This window comes from Stegodyphus dumicola, chromosome 3 (assembly GCF_044657685.1).
Source record: "Stegodyphus dumicola isolate Sdum_Otavi_A_Nest chromosome 3, ASM4465768v1".
NCBI classification, from domain to species: Eukaryota; Metazoa; Arthropoda; class Arachnida; order Araneae; family Eresidae; genus Stegodyphus; species Stegodyphus dumicola.
This window is the reverse complement of record NC_140770.1, coordinates 31903252-31928233: the sequence shown is the minus strand read 5'-3', so window position 1 is coordinate 31928233 and position 24982 is coordinate 31903252. Positions and strand designations below refer to the sequence as shown.

The window sequence follows — 24982 nt, the reverse complement described above, 5'->3', positions numbered from 1 at the left end:
AACGGGTCCAGAAATCGTAGAGGTAGAATTTCAGCCGGGTAAACAAGTTCCAATGGGTCCAGAAATCATGGAGGTAGAATCGCAGCCGGGTCCAGACATCCTAGATCCCTCCACTCATCCCAAAGAGACTCCAAGTGTTTCAAGACAGCCTTGTGAGGATCCAGCCCTTCCCGTATGGAATGATTATATGGACTTACAAAATTTGGTGCAACAGGAAGGAGAAGAAAATAATCATACGGATGGGTGGGTCAAAGACTGTTTAGATCATTTAACCTCGAATGAAATTGAACTGTTATGGAATTGCATTTCTGAAATCACATCGGAAATGGGATAAAAACCAAAACAAAAAAAAATTTTTTTAATAACAAATTGGAGGAGGGTCATGATGTCAATTTAAAAAAAAAATATTATATAGAGTCCAATCTTGGTGGTTCACTTCAGTTTTCCAGCATGAGGTGATCCACGTTTCCCGAAATATGGATCCCATTCCAAGAGAGATTGTGTAGAGCCTTCACTTCAGTTCTTTTTTTTCCTACCAAGAGGAGAGGGTCCCCAAAGGGCTACCCATGTCCAAAGAGAGAAAGTGTAGAGCGTTCATTTCAGTTTTTTTTTTCAAGTTTAGGGATGGGAGGTCTCAAAATGACACCCCCCATTTTCAAAGAGAGATGGTGTAGAGCGTTCATTTCTGTTTTTTCCAAAGTTAGGGAGTTTTCAAATGGCTACCCATTTCAGAGAGAGAGAGAGAGAGAAGGTGTAGAGCGTTCATTTCAGTTTTCCAAGGTTAGGATGGTGGTGGAGAATCCTCCAAAATGGCTACTCATCTCAAAGAGAGAGAGAGAGAGAGAGAAAATGCGTAGAGCGTTCATTTCAGTTTTCCAACATTAGAAGGTCCCAAAATACCTTCTGAATTCAAAGAGAGATCGTGTAGAGCTTTCATTTCCAGTTCTTCAAGATCAGAAGAAGAGGGTCCGCTTTTCAGAGACAGCGAAGTGCAGACTTCAGTTTTCTCCCTCCCCAAGAATAGAGGGTCCCAAAATGGCTTTCCATTTCAAAGAGAGAGGGAGAGGCGTTCATTTCCATTCTCCAAGATAGGGTCGTCTGCTTTTTCCCAAAATGGCTTCCCAATTCAAAGAGAGAGAGAAAGGGTATGTAGAGCGGTCATGTTCATTCTCCAAGATAGGGTCGTCAGCTTTTTCTCAAAATGGCATCTCCCCATTCAAAAAAAGATCGTAACCAATTTTTTCCAGTTTTTTCCAAGATGGGGGGGAGAAGAAAACCTAGGATGGAATAACACGACACACAGAGAGAAAGAGAAAAAAAAACGCCATCTTGTTATTTTCTGATAGGGTACCGGTGTTCGAATACTTTTGTGACCGACTGTACATTTAGTATATCATTGGAAGCAGTATTAATTCTACGTACTTTGAATGCAAATATTAATTAATTAATTAATTAATTATTAATTCTACGTACAAACAACTATCTTTGCAATAGAAGGTGCCAAAACTTTGTATTTGGCCGTATATTTCGAACTTCATCTAGTTTAACAGATAAGATGAAGTTTCCTACATTTGGTTGTATCATCGATTCCTCTCCACACATTCATTCTCTAATAATATTCTTTAAAGAATTTTTTATATTCATTTATTAGGAAAAAAAGAGGCTGATTCTAAAACGCTATTCGTAGAACCGACTAGTACTAAATTTAGAGCAATGAGTAACTCCTAACCAAGGAGGTTAGAATAGATTCTAACCTCCTTGCTCCTAACATGAATTTGGTGAGATGCCTTTTCACTTAACTATTTAGTAAAACCAATGTAAGTATCGCGCGTATTTGACGCGCCATCTGTAGAATTGCTGATACATTTTCTGACATCAATGTTCATGCTCTCTAACAAGTTGATGATCATATTGCAGATACCGAGTCCAGTGGAATCTGTGCAAGTTAAAATACCGATCACTCTTTCGTATATGTTTTCTTTATAAAGATGCCTAATAACAGCTGAACATTGGTCCATTTGATTTATGTCAGTAGTACTATCAATGTGAAGTGAGTAAAAATTCGCTTCTCGATTCTCAGCTGACATTAACCGTCTCATGACATTCTTGATGCTAGTTATGATATAAGCTATCGCCATTTTAGATAACAATGTTCTGCTACTCCCTTTACGTTGACGATCAGCATGATTCGTTATAACATTGATTTGCCTCTGAAGGTTCGTATTTTGAAAGTCATAATATCGTTTCCGAACATCTGTTAAGCTTCGCGCATTTTCATCCTTATGACTTCTGAAAGCAATTCCTCTTTTTCCGATACATTAAACAACATCAATAACTTCCAACACTCGCTTTCGTTCTATTGCATATTTTTGACGAATCGTCAACGTTTCTGAGGACAAAGTACTATATATGTTTTTTCCTTTTGCATTTATGCTTCGGTACATTTATTTTGAATTTTACTCGCTTCATATTCATTCGCGCGTTGTATTACGTGGCCCCAATCTCTCATTCCTTCATTCCTTAGCATTGTATTCTATAGTAATATATTTTATAGTCAGCAAAAAATTCAAAACATTTTGAATAATAATAAACTAGTTTAGAAATTTTGATATTATATAAAGACATACCAGACATCAAATGCTATTCTGAGGGCCTGCACAGTTTGGATTTTCAAATAAGTGAAAATGTAATTTATACCTGTGAAATGTGATTCGAATGTTTAGTCTGTAAGCTTTAAATAATTTACACATCTGTATTAGAAACTTGAACTAAATAAATTTCCTTACGGCCCTTGGTGTCATTTAAATTTCCCAAATGTAAACCTCCATTTCCCAAATGTAAACATATGAGTAAATTAAAATTGATTGCTGAAAGAAACGTCACATAACTTTGTTAATTCATCATTGTGGTTTTTCTAAAACTTAGACCCATCTAATTCCATTTATTTTATACCAGATTTTTTTTTTTTTTTTTTAATTATTTGTCACACATAATATGGTTTCCAGTGGTGGCAATAACTATAGTTATTTTAGTTTTAAGTTATCTGTGAACGGCATTAATTCTTTCTTAAGTTTTGGTAAATATCTTGTACTTTTCCCTCTTCTAGTATGTTGAGTTAAATATTTAATTTCATATTCTTAAATGTGTGTAACTTTTATATGTTAGTTTGTTGTATAATAAGTATAATGTGTCATCCGTGAGGTGTCTTTCCTTATGTGTTCCTTTTAAATGAAATGTAACTGTGGAAGAGGGCGGGGGATGAGTAATGTTACAGTTAAAAAAAAAAAAAAAAAAAAAAAAAATACAATCTCTGGAAACTTAAAAAATTCCCTTAATTTTTAATAACTTCACTCGAAATTTTACTGATAACATCGGCAAATTTTTGGTCTAGATACGATGTTATCAGTAAAATTTATTTTTAAACATCTGTATGAGACAGGAAGAAAGTTTATATTTTATTTTGGATTTGGTACAGTTAACAAAATGTAAGAATTAGGCATTCAGATGAAGTTCAAATCTGGAATATATTTTTTTTTTTTTTTTTTTTTTTAAAGCGAGCTTGGCTGCTCTTTTTTTTTTTTTTTTTGGTTAGCATATTGTAGTATTCCAGGAATTTCTTCTTGAATATTACTCTTGATAAAAGTAGTAAATTTAACGAAAGGATATATTTATTGAATGGAGGATTCTTATATGCAGTGAGAATCCTTTGTGTAGTGGCATATTTTATAAACTCTCTAAAGGAAGTAAAATATTTTTTGTTGTATATTTATTTATCAGACTGAATGTAGATATTTGTATAAGACTGACGATTCCTGCCATACGGACTGGGTGCCTACCATTTTTTTGTGATTTTCATCCTACATGGATAAGAGCCATTTTAAAGTAAAAAGACCTGGATGAAGGCATCTGTGCCCTTAGGAAGATAGCCCTCATTGTATTTTGTTGTTACCCAAATTATCCAATCTATACTGATGATAAATGTGTGCATACAAGATTTGATAATGAATAGATATTTATTATTTCAGATTCATAACATAATCATGGGAAATATATTTGCAAATTTGTTCAAAGGCCTTTTTGGTAAAAAAGAAATGAGAATTCTGATGGTTGGCTTAGATGCTGCTGGTAAAACCACAATTCTCTACAAACTGAAACTTGGTGAAATTGTTACTACTATTCCAACTATAGGTGAGTTTTATATATCTTTTTTTTCTTCCATATTGTATTTAGTTTAATTATTACATCCCTCTCAATATATTTAAAATGTTGAAGGCAATTGTCAATCTCTCACATAGGCCTTGCCAACATTTTTTGCTCTCAAAATGTATTAAGTTTTATGTATTTTCATTATTATTTTAGAAAACAAACTAAAAATTTAGGAACTGCTCTGATATGCGCCCTCAAGTTGCCAAATTTCTCGTCAAATATTTTTGGCGAGAAACTTCACCACGCTGCCATATTTCTATCTAAATTTTTTGTCTACATTTCGAACTTTAAGCCTAAAATGTCTCCAAAAATACGGTTTTCGCATATGCAAAAACTACGTTTTGAACACACGATTTAAGCTAAAAATCCGAAACAAAAACAAAAAATTTAGATAGCAAAAACGTAAAGTTTTTAACCAAAAATATTTGACAAGAATCCATGTACACAGCGATATGTTTTAACTTAAAAAACATCTACGAATTGCAAATCTAGGCAGCAAAAGAATCTACGAACACCTTGCTTTAATAAATTAACATAACAATAAATTTCAAAGAATACCATATACACAGCATTCTGTTTAAACTTTAAGAAAAAATCTACGAATTGTACAATCTAGGCATTGCGTACAAATCAACAAAATAAACTAAAATAACTAAAATAAATTACAGACAATTCAAATAACAACAGAAATTCATAGTAAAAAAACAGTGAACATAACATTCTACAAAATAAAAACAATAAAATAAAATGCACTTACCATAATACGTACGTGAATAAAATTTCGCCAGTTACACAACATCTGTGTACAAAAGTGCTAAGATTTTGCTATATCACATGTCTTTCTGTGATTCAAAATTTCGAAAGTAACGATAAAAACTTCCTCCAAAGTTAACTTACTACACGAAAACCACAATCCAAATCTTAAATTCCGCTGACAGCCACATACTTTACCAGCAACCATTTGACTGCAAACCCACACAAGCCTATCGGAAACACCATTCTTCGTCCAAGTTCTCATATCAGCTCCGCATTTCGGACACGCCAAACTCCGTTTAAAAAGTCCTGACTCCCACAGAAATTCCAAAAATGCTCTCCTATCTGCATAAGCACACCCGTGAACAAAAGACTCAACATCTCCAACATTGTACCTTTTAATACTAAATTTACTTTGCACACAATCTAAAATATGTGACTGAAATCTTGCCACCATGTCTCTCATTGCAGCATTCAAAACACGCACGACATGAACCAGTGAACAATTAAACCACTGCAGCAAAAGAATTATGTTCCAGCGTCAAAAGGGTTGTCATACAAACAGCATCGTCCATCAAACCATCCCACAACACGGAATCGTGCCAAAAACCAGCGCAGAACACATATCGCCACATTTGGTGATCTTAGGGCACATATAAGAGTAGAGCCAAACATTTGCTTAGTCTATATATATTTTAGGGTACCCATTGGGTTATTGCGAAGTTGTTTCATTTATGGTAACCTGAGTAGTTGAATGTTGCGTGATTGCGGTGAATTTGGCTGATGGGAAAATATTTGTAAGGGCTTATTAGAAAGCATGTTGCTTATTTTGTGCTTTGCACCATAAAGTTCCTGCTGGTAGTACGATTAACTTGAAGTTTCTGTACCCTTTCGAACATTTGGGAAAGAACACATTGATTGACTGGTGTGTAAATAAAGATTTAAATAACTTCGTTCATCTCTCGGTAAATTACGCAGTGAGATTTAAGGATTTGGAAACTGAAGCTCATATTGTCACTGGAAGGTATGTGGGGTGTAGTAAAAAGGGATTTTTGAAAGAAACGCCATTGGCATTCTGGCAGTACAGAGAATATTTGGGTGAAATGCAGAATCGTCCACTTATTTGGCACGTTTTGTTTAGTGCCTTTTACAAAATTAATAAGCGTGCCAATTGTGTTATCCAAGCCGATTTTGTCATTCTGGAGGACGCGAATTTCGGAGCATTTTCGCACATGCACAGTATATATTTTGAATTGAGAATTTCTGATTTTTTTAAAGCTCTTGGTAAAACAAAAATCTCTTCAAGTTCATTACTACTTTAAAATCATCCATTCGCCACACTTCCTCAGGATTAATTTTCACGCATGCTCAGTATATATTTTAAACTGAGAATTTCCGATTGGTGTAAACGGTAATAGATGGTAGAAATGCAGTTATTTTAAACAAGAATTAGAAAACATTTTGAGAATTCGTTACTTTTCGTTCTTCGGCTGAGCGGAGTGGATTACCCTTTTTCAGATAAATGAATATTTCTTTACATAAATTTTTACAGATATTCACAATGGCCTCCAGTGATATTAGTATTTTTGAAAGTATGAATGAATGCATGTTAAAGTATGCTGAATATTCTGAAAGTTTTTTGCCATGTTGCCTGCATTAGGAAAGAATGATGTATGAAAGAAGGATTGATCGGATCATAGTATTCATGTCCAAAATGTGGAAGGAGCATGAAATTGAGAGAAAAAAAGGGAAAAAAGGCAAAAAATGATGGTTCTAAATGGTTTTGTAGGAATCAGTGCAGAGTAAAAGAGGAAAGGCATGATGTGTGTAAGAGTATAAGGAAAAGGTCTTGGTTTAGTTTGGGTTATTTGGATATGTGTACAATTTTGTGGTAAAAGTATATTTACGGGTACTCCACGAAAATTGGCGAGTTTTGGTGGTACATGGATACTGCATTTGTGCAATTCCTTGACTTGTTATTTTGGCTTTGTGTAGCAGAGATATTAGCACCAAAAATTGCTGCTACACAAAGGCAAAAATAACAAGTCAAAGAATTGCGAAAACTCAATAACTATGTACATATTGACCTATTTTCCACTTTAAAAAAATTGCAGAATTGCACAAACTTGGCATTGCGCACTCCCTTGACTTTATCCATGTACACGTCGACCTATTTTCACTTACAAAAACATCAGAGAATTGCACAAACTTGGCATTGTGCACTTCCTTAACATTGTCCATGTACACATTGCTATATTTTCACTTAAAAAGTCAAAAGAGCACCCAATTCTAGGTAAAAGTATATTTACGGAACATTCAACTACTCAAGTTACCATAACTGAAACAAAAACTTCGCAATATATGAAACAACTTTGCAATAATATAAGGGGTACCCTTCACTCTACTCTAACCTATATGGTAAAAATGAAAAAACAACTTGGCAATAAACAAAACTACAGCTTAATGATAAATGAAACAATAACATAGCGATAATACAAGGGTTACCCTTCAGTCTACTGTAACCAGTTTTGTTAGTGAAAACGTGGTTTCGAAGGTGCCCTCAGAAATATGTAATCGAAGACCTAAATGTTTCTAATAACACGGTAGCCGATTGATATAATTTCTGTAGGGAAATATGTATTCATGTTACAGTGAAAGATAGTTGCAAGATTGGAGGAGTGGGAAAGATTGTTAAGGTTGACGAAAGTAAGTTTGGGAAGATGAAGTAATGAAGAGGCAGGCCCGTGAAAAGAAGATGGGTGTTTGGAGGAATTGAAAGAGATATGCACAGATGTTTTTTTAAGAGTTGTTCCAATTCAAACAAGTTCCTTCTTGCTTGATGTAATTAGTGAAGGGGTGTTGCCTGGCACCACAATCATTTCTGACTGTTCGGCTGCCTATAAATGTCTAGAAGACAAAGGATTTCGGCATTTAGAGGTAACCTGCAGTTACTAATACCATTGGGGATGTGTGGGCAGAAATCAAACGATTTTTTGGAAATTCTACAAATCGAACTGAAGAAATGTTTGATTCATATCTGTATGAATTTATGTGGAGAAAATGACATGACCACTCTGTATTGAATGAAACCACATCTTCCTCGAAATTCTAATTTCTTCTTGATTATAACATTCTCTCCAAGTGAATAGCACTTCTGGCAATTAGCGACAAACTTCTCAAAATGTTTCTTATTGTTGCCAAGCGGTCGACTACTCTTTGTTTTACGTCATCAAACCGTAAAGCTCTTGGTAAAACAAAAATCTCTTCAAGTTCATTACTACTTTAAAATCATCCATTCGCCACACTTCCTCAGGATTAACTTTGTTACCATGATATGTACCTGCTAAGTAAAGTAAGCCCAAGAGAACTTTTATTTCTGCTCCATCCATGTCTCTGGTATCCCTTATACATCAATAATTAGGCCTCACAGAAGAAATAAACTTCTTCGAATCTTCAGCAATGATTTCTAACATAAAATCTGTAATGAGGCATTTTCATACATCCAAAATGTTTGTTAGATATTTAGCTTGACCAATGACTCCAGGAAGATGAGTACTTACGTTTTGAGGCACTCGTTTAGTTTTCTTAAACGATTTTTTTTATGCCATGTCCAAAAATTGATGACTTTTCTGTTTTTCATTTGATGAGCCCCACAAACACTTCGGAAAAATCATCATCATTATTTTCATCTTCAGAATTGCTTTCTGCACACATCTCCGATTCTGAATCACCTTCTCTTTCTGAAATTCGCTCTTCTTCATCTGTAACACTTTCATCATGTAAAGCTATGTCCTCATCATCATCACTGTCACATAAAAGCATATTTCTTATAGTCTCAAGATCCTTCGGGTCATTCATTTTGAGCATTTTACTTTTATTCGCAATAACTGAAGAAAAAAAAAAAATATCACACATGGTTGCATATATGTGACAAATATAGTGCTTGCATTTTATCGTTAAAAGTAATTGTACACAAAAATTATATAAAATCATAAGATTCAGATAGAAAAACAATAAAGATTTTCTGTAACAAAAAAGGAAATTAAATGTAACAAAAATTTACTTCAGTGATCGTGCATATTTTTGGAATACAAATAATAGAGCTGCAGACTCCTGTTAACATCTTGAAATCCAGTAGACGACTGAAAGAAGGACAAATAAAGAAGAGAGAATAGCCAAGGACATTCTGTTATAGCACCCTTTGACCTATGAACCAAATAAGAAATTAATCTCCAGTGTATCTCACACATACGTGAGCCCTCTGAAAATGATGTTTTTAAAGCATTTCTTGCCGATATTGCAAGAATTTATCCCCCCACTTTACGAGATCTGGCCTCTGAGGAAGAATTTTATGAAACACGTTATGAGGACTATGTTTCAGACATCGGTATTCCCGAGCCACATTAATAATTTAAAAAATAAAGGGGGATTTTGGGATACAGCCTTTTTTATACATTCAGGTAAGTGAAAGTATTTTAATTTTTCAGTGTTATGCAACGTTTTTAAGTGTTTGAATCTTTCTATGTTTTTGAAACAATTTTTAGTTTTTAAAATTGGTAAAAAGTTTATGGTTCCCTTGGCGAATCGTTTCTTTTTGTGCATCAAGAATGCACAATTTCAAGATGGCCGCTACACAAAACCAAAATAAGAAGTTAAAGACTTACACAAACTCGGTGTCTATGTACATTTTAACTTCAAAAAACATCAGAGAATTGCACAAACTAGGCATAGCGCACTGCCTTAACTTTGTCCATATACACATGGATCTATTTTCACTTAAAAAGTTAAAACTATTATGGTAACCAGTAGTTTTGCTAACATTACCAACATTAGGGTTCTGAAAAACCTACTTTGGCAGGCTCCCAGATTTGCGAACAACCAACCACTTGGTGATTTTTTTCAGAAAAAAAAACCAAGGGGTTCCATAGAATGAAGATGAGTTTAACTTAAAATTAAAATTATGTTTCTGGAAAGATTGGATTTTCATTTTTTAAAATTTTTTGGAATTGAAAGTATTTTAATTTTTCAGGGTTTTGTAATGATTTTAAGTTCCTGAAACTTACTATGTTTTTGAAACGACTTTACTTTTTAAAGTTATTATGTTTTTTGAAAGGATTTCCAGTTAAACAAATTTTTTTTACGGGTAAATGTATTTTAATTTAGGGTTTTGTAATGATTTTAAGTTTTTGAAGCTTACCATGTTTTCTTAACCATGTTTGGTTTTTAAAATTATTATGCTGTGTTTAAAGGATTTTCAGATTTTAAAATTTTGCTTCAATTTTTATTTTGTATTTATTTTACTTCTTTGTCATTGTAAATGTGCCTTGCGTAATGTCTTCTGAAGGGGTTGCAAATCTAGGAGAGAAGACGCGGGAGTGCACCAAGTTGGTGATTTTGAAAAACGTGACAAGCAGTGGGTGATTCTTCACTTTCCCCGAATTTTTTTCATTTTTACTTTTGTGAATTTATGTGGCAATGGCAGTATACAGATTCTAGTTTAGATAATTTTAAATAGTTTTTGGATGCTGTTAAAGAATTCTGTGTGCCTCGTATACCAAAGAAACTGGAAAGTTTTAAATAAGCTAAGTCGATATTTCCTTTTTGTATTGCATAGATTACATAATATGTATTTCCATTCTTATATTATTTCCATGTTCGATTTAAAATGGAGTTTATTGAAATTATGTATTTTTTGTTTTAATTAAGTTTTGTTGCATTATATTTTGGATGCCATTTTACTGGGGAGGGCATTGGACGGAAACAGGAATGGTGACAAAAAATCAGCAATTTTCACAAGGAGTATCCTGAAATATATTTTTACCAAAAATTTTTCATATTCTCAAACAGTATGCCTGTCAGCATTCAAATTATATTGACAGCTTTTCATGCTTTCATAAAAAAGTATTCTCGATGCCATAACATTTGGGTCTTTTTGAGTGGTCAAAGTGCCACTAAGAATTTTAAAATATTCCACGTTTTCCTTACTGAGATCTGTTCTCAGGGAGGCTTAAGCTGTTGAGTAAAATTGAATACTAACTTGTTTCTTACTAGGATGGCATAGAGGGTCAAGGTTTGATCATCTGTCTTCTGTTCTGTAGAGTGAGAAATCTTGCTCTTCAGTGTAATGAATGAGGCCGGTTAGGTGTAAGTCCAGATTTTCAACATGGAGTTGCAAATTGTACTTGTCTCTTCCTGTGACATGGAGGCTTTGCGTTTCATGTAGTTGTTTGTTTAAAGCAGCAATTCATGTTATTGTTAGCTACGTGAGAATTTTCTTTGGAGCTGAATGGAAAAGATATTTTATCTTTTCACTTCCCCCCCCCATTAAGTGCCAGTCCAATAGTTTGTGTGAGCATTGATAGGAATGCAGAATTAAGTTTAATGCTGCCTTTTTTGATTATTATTTGCTTTGTTCCTCATTTGGAAGTACATAGCTTTGCTAAATAAAACATTAGCTGTATTAATATTATAATTCAGGTGGGGACTTTCTCATGATATGTGTCTTATTTTAATAGAAAAATTAGTATAAAAATTAGTATTCATTTATTAAAAAGTTTTTTTCCCCCTCCTAGGTTTCAATGTGGAAACAGTTGAATATAAGAATATTAGTTTTACTGTATGGGATGTAGGTGGTCAAGATAAAATTAGACCTCTATGGAGACATTATTTCCAAAATACACAAGGTAAGACATTTTTATCAGAGCTCTTTTATCGAATAAATGTAGTATTTGTCTTTCTGCTGAATGACTGAAACAAGAAGAAGGGGGGAAAAAAACCTGTATTTCTTATTTATTAAGTTTAATATCCATCTTTTTAAATTTTTATGTAATTTTCCTCTTAAATTCTGATGTTAAATTCAATAAGAAATACAGTCCTCGGGACTTCGGCGATTCCGAATTATCGGTTTTTCCGGATTATACATCATCAGTTTAAATCTCTTAAGATGGCATGCAGAAATTATAAAATTAAAAATTTGAAAGCGTAATTTATGAAATAAAGAGCAATTATGATCTAAAGGGTATCAAAATTTACAAAAAAAAAAAAGCTTAATATTTATTTGTTTACTTTTCTTTCAATGCGCGCGTGCGTAAAGCATACATTACGCATAGTCGAAATTAGAAAATTGCAACCAGAAAACTATTTGATGTGTATTCGTGATATTTATAATGACGAAGAATTTGATTTAAATCATATCAAAGACGGAGTGCATCGAGATGAAATACTACATTTAGTAAGGAATTATAAGCCAAATAAAATAAAAACATTTGTCCTGAAGATAAGGATAGTGCTGACAAATCAACTTCCAGTTCATTGAACGCCGCGACGTCCCCCCCCCCCTGCAGAGCAGCGTGAAATTGATAAACAGATTTCGGAATGGGTAGAGAAACAAAGGATATGCCTTTATCCAATTTTTGCAGCAATTCCACTTTTTGTTTGATGGACATCGAAACATGCTTTTGCTTTGTAGATCCTTTGGCAGCTTTAGAATCGGAAATTCTTTTTGACATAATCGAAAGTTCAAGCTTACTTTTATAAAATTTCTCTAACAGTCTGCCAAAAATAATAAGCCGGATCCAATTAAAAGATTAAGGAACAATGCAATCTGCAACATTAACTGAAATAGATAATTAGATAATTTTAGCTTAGCTTATAACATCCGTTTATACATTAAACGCGCATATGTAAACGTATTATGCGCATGAGTACACGCATATGCGTATGCGTAAAGGTATTATGTGCATGCGTCAACGCATTATGCATTGACGCATGCACAGAATGTGTTGACGCATGCGCAGAAAGTTTGTAGCTTTGAAGTCCGGATTATAGATCATTCCAGATTATGGACATCCAGATTAAAGACTTTTGACTGTATTAAATCAAAGAGCTATATTTAAAGAGGGTTTTTCATAAGATGTTGGATTAGTGCTTTGATGTGGACTTGCACACATATGGGTCAGAGAAAATGTAGATGCTGGCTTACAGTTCAGCATTGAGGCAAATGCTAAATTGTAAAGCCTGTGGTTCATGAACATCTTTCCATTTAATACTGACATATAAAAACTGGAAAGTAACTGTGAGGTGCCAGTTGGAGAGTCTGTAGATCTTTCTGTTACTTCTACCATATCATCTGCTTAAACGATAGTGAAATTGCATGTAACTGAGAGGCATTTTACAAAATATGTGAAACTATCTTTTATTAATTTATTTTCTGTGTAGTTCTTGAATATAGAATCAATATGAAAAAAAGCATTTAACTGGAAATATAGGGCAGCTTTATAAAAAAAAAAAAAAAAAAAAAAGTGAAGCTGTCTTTCAATGAAGCTGTATTTAATTTTTCTGCAATTTCAAGCCATGTAATTAAACATTTTGTATCTCCAGAACCCACTCTTGCAGCAGCAAGAATGACCTGGTATTAAATTTATTATGCCTATGTGTGCGAGAAGGGAGGGCCTGAAAGAAAAATTTTCGGTACTTTTCCGTTTCGCCGGCGCAAATCTCGCCAGGAAGACTTTATTGGCGACAACATACAGTATACACATAAAAAATATTTAAAAAATGTTAGTTCTAAGAATTCTTTTAAAAAACGAAGGCATAAACATTTAAATATCGCTTAAAATTTTATAAAAAGCCAATAAATAAAGACAATAAATTTGTAAAAAGACATTAATTTAAGAATTTACTATGTTTTCATGGTTCAAAATCCTGATTCGCCGGTTCATATCACGTGACCCCAAGCAATCTCATCTCACGTAAACTACTATACAAAAATCTAATGCTCTCAGTAATTATCTACATTAATTTCAAGTTAAATCTTAATTTGGAACACAAGTTTAAATGCAAGAAATATTTCAATTCTTACGAATAGCTTACTCAGAAATTATGTAAAACTGTAGTGCTTTACTTCGCTAATGCATTCTCATTAGAATGGATGAATTTAACCCTTGACTTTACCTTTTCTATATTTTCGGCTTCAGGTAAGCGCTGTAATTGCATCCTAATTGACTTAATTACCGAAAATGGCCTTAGACATAAAACTGAACTATCTGATAAAAATTCTATGTAATTATATGCCAGTATTGAAAGAAACAATCAATCTGATAAGAAAAAGCTGCGACTTGTTTTGAAAATGAGGCGTAAAAGGTTACCAGCGAGAATATTCCGTTTGGCATCGGTTGTACCATTATTGGCGACTTTATCGCTTGCGCCGGCAAAACGGAAAAGTACCAAATTTTCTCCCATATTTTTCTGTTGTTCTTTCCAGAATTTGATGGATTTCTAGCTGATTTCTATCTTATGACTTAGATTCTGCGACCAAGTCTAGCTTGTAAGATTTTATTGCTTAATTTTCTAAAATAATGCATTAAGCAAATGGGATCTTGTAGTATATTTTCGTATCTCCTTAAATTAAGACACAATAACACGCCGAATAAATACTGATTCAGAAGTCAAACAACAAAAATCAGCGTTAATTCTGAATCAGTCTCCTTAAATTTTTTTAGAATGCAAGTTAAACAATTTTTGTAAAAAGCTGCTTTTGTTTCCTTCCAGTGTGTTTTTCATAAGTATATACTAGCCTTCATAAAAATGTCTTATGACAATGATTAAGGTGGCAACTGCTAATTCAGAAATGTTTTCTTTTCTGGAAATTCCTTCTAACAAACAAATGCTGGGGTGCATTGCTTATGTTTTTTTTGGAGGGAGGGGTCTCATTGGCTCATCTGGTAAATTATATGGACTAAGAACCTTTCTTTAAAAGCCGCTGTTTGAAGCCAGAGAGAGAGATCCATGCTTAAAAGAAAATCACAGATAAAATATTCATATACTTACCTACTAAAAAACCAATGAAAAGCACATGAATATAACATTACAATAAATATACAGCATTGCACTAATTATGATAATACAGTACAAAGTCCAAAATCCGGACTGGTCGGGACTTCAGCGATTCCAGATTTGGCTTTTTTCTGGATAATAAATAGATCATCAATTTAAATCTGGTAAGATGGCATGCAGAAATTATACAATTAAAAATATGAAATCGTAATTTATGAAATAAAGAACAATTATGATCTAAAGCGTATCAAAATTTGCAAAAAAGCTTAATATTTATATGTTTACTTTATTAAACATTTCTTTCAATGTAAGTTGTTTAAGATTCTTCCACAAAAAATTTAAAAAGTTCCTTTTTCTTTTTTCTTGTGTCATATACAGTGGACTTTCCAATGCCATACTCCTCGCATAATTTTGAGACAGGTATCCCTTTATCAATTTTTTGTTTAAAGGACATCGAAACATGCTTTCGCTTTTGTAGATCCTTTGATAGAATTGGAAACTCTTTTCGACATAATCAAAAGTTCAAGTTTAGTTTTTATAAAATTGCCGTAATAATAACAATCTGCAAAAAATAATAAGCTGGGCCAAATGAAAAGATCAGGGAGCAGCGCAATCTGCTAACATTAATTGAAGTGCCTTAGAATCAGTAAAGATAATTTTAGTCTAACTTAATAGCGTTTGTTATACATTATTGGCTATGTATCACAAGATTGGCGACAAAAGCCAAGTTGTTTCGCTAAATTTTATCTTGCTGCTATTGTGTACTGAATTAAGCCTGGATAATTGTATTAGTTTAGTTACTATACCTACATTTATTTCTTGCACATACTTCAAACTAATCTAAATCCTGAATAAATAAACTCCCATATATACTTAAGGCTTTATCTAGGGCCAACGTTCGATACCACCTGGTGCAGTCAAATTCTGCTACAAAGCACTTTCCTAAGTTCTACATTTTCACCATACCTAAACTTTGGATCCCAGTGCTTTCCCTTAATCATAAAAACTTCTCATCCCTTAATTTTGCCGCTCTGTGCTTCTCCAAATTCCACAAATTTCGTCTTCCTTAAATTCTGCCATCTGGTGCCGACATATTCTGCCATTACTTCTAGGTTTATGGTGAATAACATATCAGTTATTTTTAATTAAAATAGCAGTAATCTTTTGGCCTATGAGTTTCATCATCAAAATCTATTTTTAGCATATTAAAAGAAATTTTTGTTGAATTTTCCCTCGTCATTATTTCTTAGAGCGTTTAAAAATCTATAATCATCGCCAAGTGCAATGTTAGCATAAAAGGTTGCCATACTCTTGTTATTCAATTACTAAAAATGTTTAGACATCACAGCAGAAGTTATTACTGAAGCTGTCATGTATTGATAAACATGCGGTGATGAAAGTAAAATATAATAAATGACTCGCCAGGTCGACGTCAGGGATATAAAGTAGGTGAATGTTTCGGTTTGAGATGTATGCCAAGTAGATACTCAGCTACGGAGCCAAATTATTAATCTCACTAATTTATACTTACATGATTGTTTTTCCATAACGAGGTATTTTATTTAGTGCCTAAGTGAAATTAAGAATCGGAATTTTTAAGTGAAAATCTCCACATGTTTTATTATGGAAGGAAAAATCAAATGTGCATGCGTAAAGCATTAATAATAATAATAATAATAAAATTGTTTGTGGCTTTGAGGTCCGGATTTTAGATCATTCCGGATAACAGACGTACGAATTTTGGACTTTGTACTGTATAATAATTTCAACATTACAATAGCATTTTGTTCCAGAAATACATTGCAGTAGTTTGGGATTTGAACATACAACAACAAAATACAATACATTATTATTGAATACTTGTAAAGTTTATTTTAATCGCATTTTTCTTGTATTAAAATTTGTCTTATATTTCTCTTTTTTTGCCTACTCTACCAGAATATGTAAATGAGAAATGTTTTAAGCAGAAAGAGAGGGAAGACCATTCCTGTATAATCCCTAATGCTCATACACGACTTGTTCCCTTGCATTACTTGATGGTCAGAAACTGAGAATGCATGTTTGTGTGAAGTTGCACAAATGAGGCAAAATGCTTTAGACCACCAGATCCAAAACTGTGCTTCGCAGACGCTTCTCAGAGGCTCAGCCACCACTCCAGGAATATAAAATAAATTAAAATTAATAAGAAACATAAAGTAGAATCAAAATAAAATTAGTGATTACATTTTGAATGAGAACTTTCCAAGCAGACACCATCATCATCCACTGAAGGAGTTACGTTGTAATTGTGAAAAGGAACATTTTGGATCTCGTAACACGTTTCTCCTCCTTCAAACAGAAATGTTCATCCATATGACTGTTGTGTATAGTGTGGGAATTCCTAATTCAGTCTTTTGTAAGAGGATGTTTAATTTGATTTATAAACCTTTTATTTTGACTTATTTGCCCATTTCACATGAACAGATCAAATTCATGTAAGTATTAAGACATTTAAAGATTTTGTGCACAGTAATAAAGCATTTCAGTTATAGTGGTCAAAATGAGTAGTTTTAAAATGGTCTTCATAAATAGGGAGAGAATTTTTTATATAAGTTTCTGGGTCAGATTAGACACTTTTGTTTGCATGATAATAATAAATATTTGTCACAGGAATAGGATATTTTAATTTTTTTATTATACTATAAAGATTTTATTTTCTTGGGCAGGAAATTGTAAATTCCACTTAGAAGAAATGAAGATTTAATGGCTGTTCAGGACATTCTTACAAATGAATATTCCATGAATTTGAAGCCAGTGATTGAGTAATGCTTATAATATCTATCATATTCCTTCATTTAGTTTGTAACCCTGATAAAAGTTATTCTTAAATAACTTAACTATGAGGTACTGTGGACCTTTAAAATAAAGTTCATTAAAAAATTATCAGAAATTTCTTTGAAAACAGAAATAGAGTAGATAAAGAAATCAAACATCTACATAAGAGTGTTTTACATTACAGCAAATAGAGTTCAGTTTACCATAATTTAATTTTTTCAGTGACTGATGGTAAGATATGTAACTCTATCACCACAAATTTATCTATATAGTAATTGTATATTTGCAGTGCTAAATAATGTTGTTGCTTACCGGGTAGCCATAATTAAACTGACAGTGCTCACAGTGTTCTGTAGCGTGATCTATTTGCGAGAATGACGCCACATTTTGTAGGAAGATTAAACAAGACAGGGGACGAAGGATTCCGCGAAAAAACAAATTAGTTCCAAAGTCACCGCTAGGGGAATAAATTGCTTGTGGCAAGGAGCGCTAGATAACGCCTGCTGTTGGCTACAGCGTTGAGCACCACTCAGGTGACAGTGCAATTCCACCCCCAATTTTGATGGAGAGCACCCTGAGGGGATGGATCCGAGGATCTCCCACTCCTCTCCCCTTCCACCAAACCACCCGAGAGGACTTTCGGCTTGCCGCATGTGTAGAGTGCTACTATGCCGCACTGACACTATACATTTACAAACATTCATGCCTTCTCCGGTAATCAAACTTGGGCCCTTCGTCACAGCAGTCAGTGAGACTAACCACTATACCGGTTGGGCAGCTCAATAAAAGAATTTATTTCCATTGGCATAGTAACAAATGGAAAAACAGTGATTGAAAGCTTATAATTTAGAATATCCATATTGCATAGCTGGATAAAATTTTTGCAATGCCTTCCTTTTTGTAATGTCTAAAAGCTTAAGAAAGCATTGCAAAGAAAAGATTCATTAGTGCTTCCATCTCTAGAAGAAAATTGGCTAGAGTAAAATTTGGCTTAATCCAAAATCTTTGTCTAATTTCTTGTCTCAGTCTCTTAAATGTACATTCTTAATTCTGCTTAAAACATTTCTCATGTACATATTGTGATTTAATAGACGGAAGAGAATAATATAAATATTATTTGAGAATTTACATATGAATAATAGAATAAAATATGAATAAAAGCAAAATGTGTTGATTAAAATAAACCCAACATGTGTTAATAATAATGTGTTATATTTTGTTGTTATACATTCAAAATCTAAACTACTGCAATATATTTCTGGGACAAAATGAGAAAAGTATTGATTCATTCAGGAGCTTTTTATTGGTTTTAAAATAGGTGAAGTGTTCGAATTTTTTGAGGCATGATTTTCTTTTAGGCATGGATTGCTGGCTTCAGACAGTGGTTTCGAAAGAAAGACACTTATTCCATTACTTTGCCAGATGAGCCAACAGCAACAAATAAGATAACCATGTAATGCACTTCAGCATTTGTTTGGCAGAAAGGATTTTCAGAAAAGAAACCATTTCTGAATTAGGAGTGCTGCTTTAATCATTGTTTAGAAAGCATGGTAGGAGTGGGAAAGTGTAGAAAAGATCTCTCAGTAAAAGACTAAAGAAAATTGCTTGAATATGGGGTTCACAAAAACAAATAATGGTAGGCCTCTGCTATTTCAAAAATGTGTTGATCAGCAGCTCCATGTTGTTAAATTGCAAAGCTATTTTGAAGGAAACCAAGCTTAGTTGTAAAATTGACTGCTTTGCAAGCCTACACATGTATTAGGAGGTAAAATATTTAATTTTCTGGATGAATTTTTTTCACCAAATGTTGATGCATGCATTCGTGGCGCAAAGGAATGATATGCATAATGATGGATCCATTGCTAAATTTAGAACTAAGGCAAATACAGCAGCATCCATTGCATTCTTCAACTTACATACTAGCCTTGAGAAGAATGCCTTTTGCGCTTTTGATAGTGTTAAATGATGCTATAAAAACAATAAAAAATATAAAATTAGAACATCCTAAATGCAACCTCACTAAACTTAATGTTTTGAGATATGGGAAGCAGCCATGAGTTTCTTCTCCTATATATTGAACTAAGTCATTATCTCAAAGAAAAGTATTGACATATTTGATGGGACTGCGTGCAAAGGTAGCAGCATTTTAGATCAGTCATAACTTCCTGTTGTTGGAACTACGGCTTCTACTAGCAAGAATTTTAAATGATGGAACCTGGGTGTACAATGTGGCATATTTAGCCAACAGTTTAAGCAAAATGAATGAAATTAATCTACCATTGCAAAGAAAAGATTCTACAGTTTTTGATGCAATACTAAAATGTCATCTTTTTTTTTTTTTTTTTTTTCTTTTTAAGAGGAAACTTATTGCTTGGAGAGCAACAGAAAGGAGAATATCAGTTGCTTCCTTTGTACAAAAAAAGCTTCTTGAAGGAAGGTAATTTCAGGATTCAATAAAAATACTGAGAAAAATTCAGGCACATCTTGAAGCTTTGAAAGACTTGTTTGAAGATTATTTTCCATCAGCTCAAGAGAAGGTACTAAATAAGTTTGAAATGTGTATTAAATATGTTAAATGCGAAGGAAAAACCATCTAGCTTAAACTCAGGAGAATGAAAGGTCCTCATTGATTTGACATCTCCCAGCCAAATAAAAGTTATGTTTTGAAAACCAAAATCCATTGGAATTTTGGCTGAATTTATTAGGTCTTGTCTGAGAAAGCAAACCTAATATTGCTGCCTTTCTCAATAACATATCTCTGTGAGGCAGTATTCTCAAATAACACAAGTACCAAAGAAAAAGACAGAGGCCTCTTCAACGCAGAACGAACATTCGCCAGCTATTACCGTCATTTGAATCTGAAATAAGAAAATTACAAAAAATGCAACTACAAGTGTCTCATTAAAATTATCTATGCTATGTCTTAATTTAGGCTTATACACTGTAGTGACCTCTAATTGCAGTGTAGTTAAAATTAAATAAAAATTGTTTTCTGTAGTGAATAATGCAGATTTTTGAATAACAAAAGTAATTGAATACTTATTTTAACTGAATTGTATATAATGATTAAACTGAAGCAGCTGTGCTTATTTTATGGACTTTTTTTATTGTTGCTCTTACTAGTAATATGTTATGTAAATGGTTTGAGTTATTAAAGTTTGATATAAATTTTTTACTACAAAATTTTGGTACTGTTATAAGTATTGGTGATGAGAAGAATAAACTGAGATATCGTGGCAAACTTAAAAGTTTAAAAATAATTTCATTATATGGATATTGTGTCATTTGCTTACATATCATTTTTATCCCCTCTTCCTCCTCCTATAACACTACTTCAAAATATTACTAACTTGTAATACAGATTAGGCACTTTATGAGTCAAAATGTTTGGGAACCATTGTGCTAGGTCACAAGTTACATAATTTTTTTAATTTCTGATGACGAAACATTGAAAGATTGAATACCTAGAAAAAAGTTTTACTGCAGGAAATACAAATTTGTCGTTTAAATGTCTTTGTCACTACAGTGGGCTTTTCAGAATGATGAATGTTTGAAAGAAAAATTATTTATTAAGTGGACTGTATTTAAAATTCATTAAAATCTGAGCTGTGAATTCAGTTTGATGACACAAAATTTTCAAGATTACATGTTTTTTGGGAAAAGAAAAATGCTTTAAAATCATAGATATTTTTATAGTAGTGTTTCTAGTACAAAACTAATACCTTTTCAATGATATTGTGAAGTTTCGTGTTAATAAATTTAATGGCTTTTTGGAGATTTTTCTGATATTTTTTAGTGTTTCCTATTTGTGTTTAGTGTCATTTGTTAAAAAATAGGTATTTTATGATGCCGTATGTTCGAATCATATTTTGCAACTATTACTAATATACTTTAATATTGTATTCAAAATTTTGGGTCAGTGTAGGTAAGGAATAATAAAAGAGAATAGAATATTTTATAATTTTTTAAAATATATACTTTTTTCATTTAGAGCATTTTTGTTTTAATTTTCGCTTTACATTTATTATTAATTGTTTATACAGACATATACTATTTCTGTTTTTACTTATATTTTCTATTGATTTATTAATCAATTTATTTTTTTATAAGGTCTTATATTTGTGGTTGACAGCAACGACAGGGAACGTGTTGGTGAAGCACGAGAAGAATTAATGCGTATGCTAGCAGAAGATGAGCTGAGAGATGCTGTTTTGCTGATATTTGCTAATAAACAGGTATAATGTAAAGTTTTGTACATGCATATTTTTATTAACAAATCATATGTTAAGAAGAGAGGCAGAAAATTATATTACTTAAATTACTTCTCACTTAATTTGAGGGAGCTTTCTATGGTGATAATCCATTTGTGCAAAATATTAGCAATGAGGTCTGAATGTTTTTCAGTACTTGTTTTGAAGTGTTAATTTATGGTTTTAGGTTTTCAAGTTACACAAGCATTACTAATAATATATGTATATTTATTTTTTGAATAATTAGATAGTTACATTGGCATATTATACGGAAGAATCTGCAGAAAATTTTTTAAATGATTGTAATTTTTTAAATGGTCCCTAATGCAATCATATTGTTATAAAATTATTTGAATTTCAGCACTTTTTCAGTGATTTCTTAAAATTTTTGTTAGTTGTTTCTGTTTGAGGATTGACCTTAAAGATGCTTGTATAATTCAAAGATACTGAATAAGAAATGTTTCTTGTTTTCCCCTCTTTAACCAGAGTAGCTTTAAAAGCCTTACGTTGCAATATAGTTCACATACTTCTTTGAACTTCTCTCAATCCCAAAGAGCCCTAAAACTTCCTACATTATGTTAACAATTGTATCTTTCCTTTTGTTTTCCTGCTAAGATAAAGGAAAACTGTGACATTGGTTACATTAGTAAGGAAGAAATTAATTTTTACAGTTTTCTTTTATTTACTTTTCCATATTTAAAAAAAAAAAAAAAAAAAGTTTAATTTGTTTATGAAAATTTATTTCGCAAATGCTGTCTGTTACCATGGTCAGTTTTCAGTATTTCATTCTACACTATGTCATCACAATTACGCTAGGTGCATACTGAAAGGAAAAATGAATGTTTCTGTAATTAGTTATTGATCACACAGTATTTTACTAAGCATATGAATATACTGAATCTTTTATTTAACCATATTTATTATTTTTTAATAATATATATATGTGCTCCTGTTTCTAAATGCAGAATTTTAAATCAGCAATATTATGAGAAAAATTGCGATAAAAATATTTTTTTGATTAATTATAAATGCCGTATTTTATTTTATTTAGTGTACTATCTAGCTTGTCAAAAAGTGGTACCTTGTTGTAAATCCAGATTAATTTAAAATGATTTAGTGATAATATTTTAAAGAACAATTATTAAATCTTATTTTTAAGTAATTTGTAATTGTAATCCAAATTTTAAATAATATGATTGTTTTGTTATTCATATGAAGAGACAAATCAGTTTTTAAGTATTGAAATATTTATATATACTTTATGAAAATATTAAAATTATGTTAATGAAACTGTTCCTTTTCTAACATTATCAGTCATGATATCGTTTTTATTTCTTTAAATATGAAAGTGAAAAATGCAGCTCATAAATATCCTTTTGTGTTAGTACTACTAAAAAATATAAAAGGAGGAGGCCAATGAAAGTTAATTAAAATTAAAACCAGAAATTCTTGTATAAATTTGCTTTTAATAGACTTAAATGTAGTTGCCTAAGTAGTAGTTGCTAATATTTTTTTTTGTCAGTGTATATTCTATTGTATAGTATAGTGTTTAGGGAAATACTTTTTAGATGGAAAAATATGAGCACTGTAGTTAACCATTAATATTGAGTATAACTTCCATTTAAAAAAAAATTAAATGTAAATTTAACATGATTTACAAGGGGGGAACTGCAGATAATCTGTTTTTAAGTATTATGTTGAAGCTATGACCTGCATTATGATATGCCAGTATTTTTACATTTCTATAATAATACTTTTTGTGAGCATGATGTCAGTTTAAGCATTTATGTTAAATACTTCAACTTAGACATTTATCAATATGCTATCTTGTTTTTGAATATTCTGAGGATTTTTTAATTTTGCCTAAAATTATCAAGTAATGTTTTAGAATACTTAGATGTGTATTTCATTTTTTTTTTTTTTTTTTTTTTTTTTTTTTTATAGATAATGCAGTTAACGTAACTAATTTGAAATTCTGAGGTTACTTGCATTTTGTAATTAATGAAGTTTTTAACTTTCTGATTTCAGTTACTGCTCTTAAAGTTTTTAATACATATGCATATTTTTTTTAAAGGATTTGCCTAATGCTATGAATGCAGCAGAGATAACTGACAAACTAGGTCTTCACTCATTAAGAAATCGCAATTGGTATATTCAAGCTACATGTGCAACCAGTGGTGATGGGCTGTATGAAGGTTTGGATTGGCTTTCAAATCAGCTAAAAAATCAAAAGTGATTTATTTATGAAATTAAAATTGAAATCTGGCACATACATTTTTGTGGACCACATGTTAAAAAAGAAGAAAAGGGGGTTATATATATACATATATATATTAAAAAAAACTTGGAGAAACACTATGGTTATGTCAACTGCAATTTTTTAATATTTAGTTTTTGTCACCTCCATTTAATTGATAAAAAATAGTTTCTGTATAAATATTTGCTCACATGTATTTTGATTATCTGTATATATTTTGTGCAACATGTAAGGGAAAATTTTTTTTCTTTGGCAGATTGTCCTGTTAGTAGATTTTTTTAACTATTAAAATATTTCTTATTGTAGACTTACGTTTTTCCCCTTTTGAGTTATGAATGTATAAAAAAATCATTAAGTAAGTTCAGTTTTTAATTAAAATTCACATATGTGTAAGGATATTGTTTTATAAACAAATGAAAAAGTTTTAAAAATAATTATTTCCTCCTCTGTAAAAGAATAGTGAGAGGAGGCATTTCATTCATTACTACAACTCAAACATATCAGATTTTATTTCTGTATTTGTACACAATTTTTTTTTAGGAGCAGTTTTCAACATTTAATTCACTATGAGGTACAAAATTTCTGAGGTCGTGTTTGCTCAAGAAGATGCATAAACATTCCTTTCCCCTGTGTGTATCTATAAAGCTGTTTTTCAGAATTATATACAAATCAGTTATCAGATAAACTCTAAATCAGAATTAATGTACAAAATAGATAATTCTGAGCTGAAATAAATTAAATTTTTGCTAAATAATCTAATTTGTGTACAGTAATTCATACACTGTGTAAAGTGCTTGGTTTTAAAAATTACATTTTAGAAACACTACAGCCTGTGCAAATGTATAAACCACTATAAAGAATTATTTCT

At 32.0% G+C, this 24982-nt stretch overlaps 1 protein-coding gene across 2 annotated transcripts; it reads left to right on the top strand.

Annotated features, from left to right (window-relative positions):
• Positions 1-2971: 2971 nt before the first annotated feature.
• Positions 2972-24421, top strand: LOC118185368 (ADP-ribosylation factor 1-like). Of its 2 annotated transcripts, none has more exons than XM_035355214.2 (5): positions 2972-3076; positions 4026-4188; positions 11532-11642; positions 21718-21842; positions 23932-24421. In XM_035355214.2, the coding sequence occupies exons 2-5, from the start codon at positions 4041-4043 to the stop codon at positions 24091-24093; spliced, it is 546 nt and encodes a 181-aa protein (XP_035211105.1). In that variant the 5' UTR covers positions 2972-3076; positions 4026-4040; the 3' UTR covers positions 24094-24421. The 2 variants fall into 2 exon arrangements, with proteins under 2 accessions (XP_035211105.1, XP_035211101.2); XM_035355210.2 differs by having other exon boundaries at positions 3010-3105.
• Positions 24422-24982: the final 561 nt, after the last annotated feature.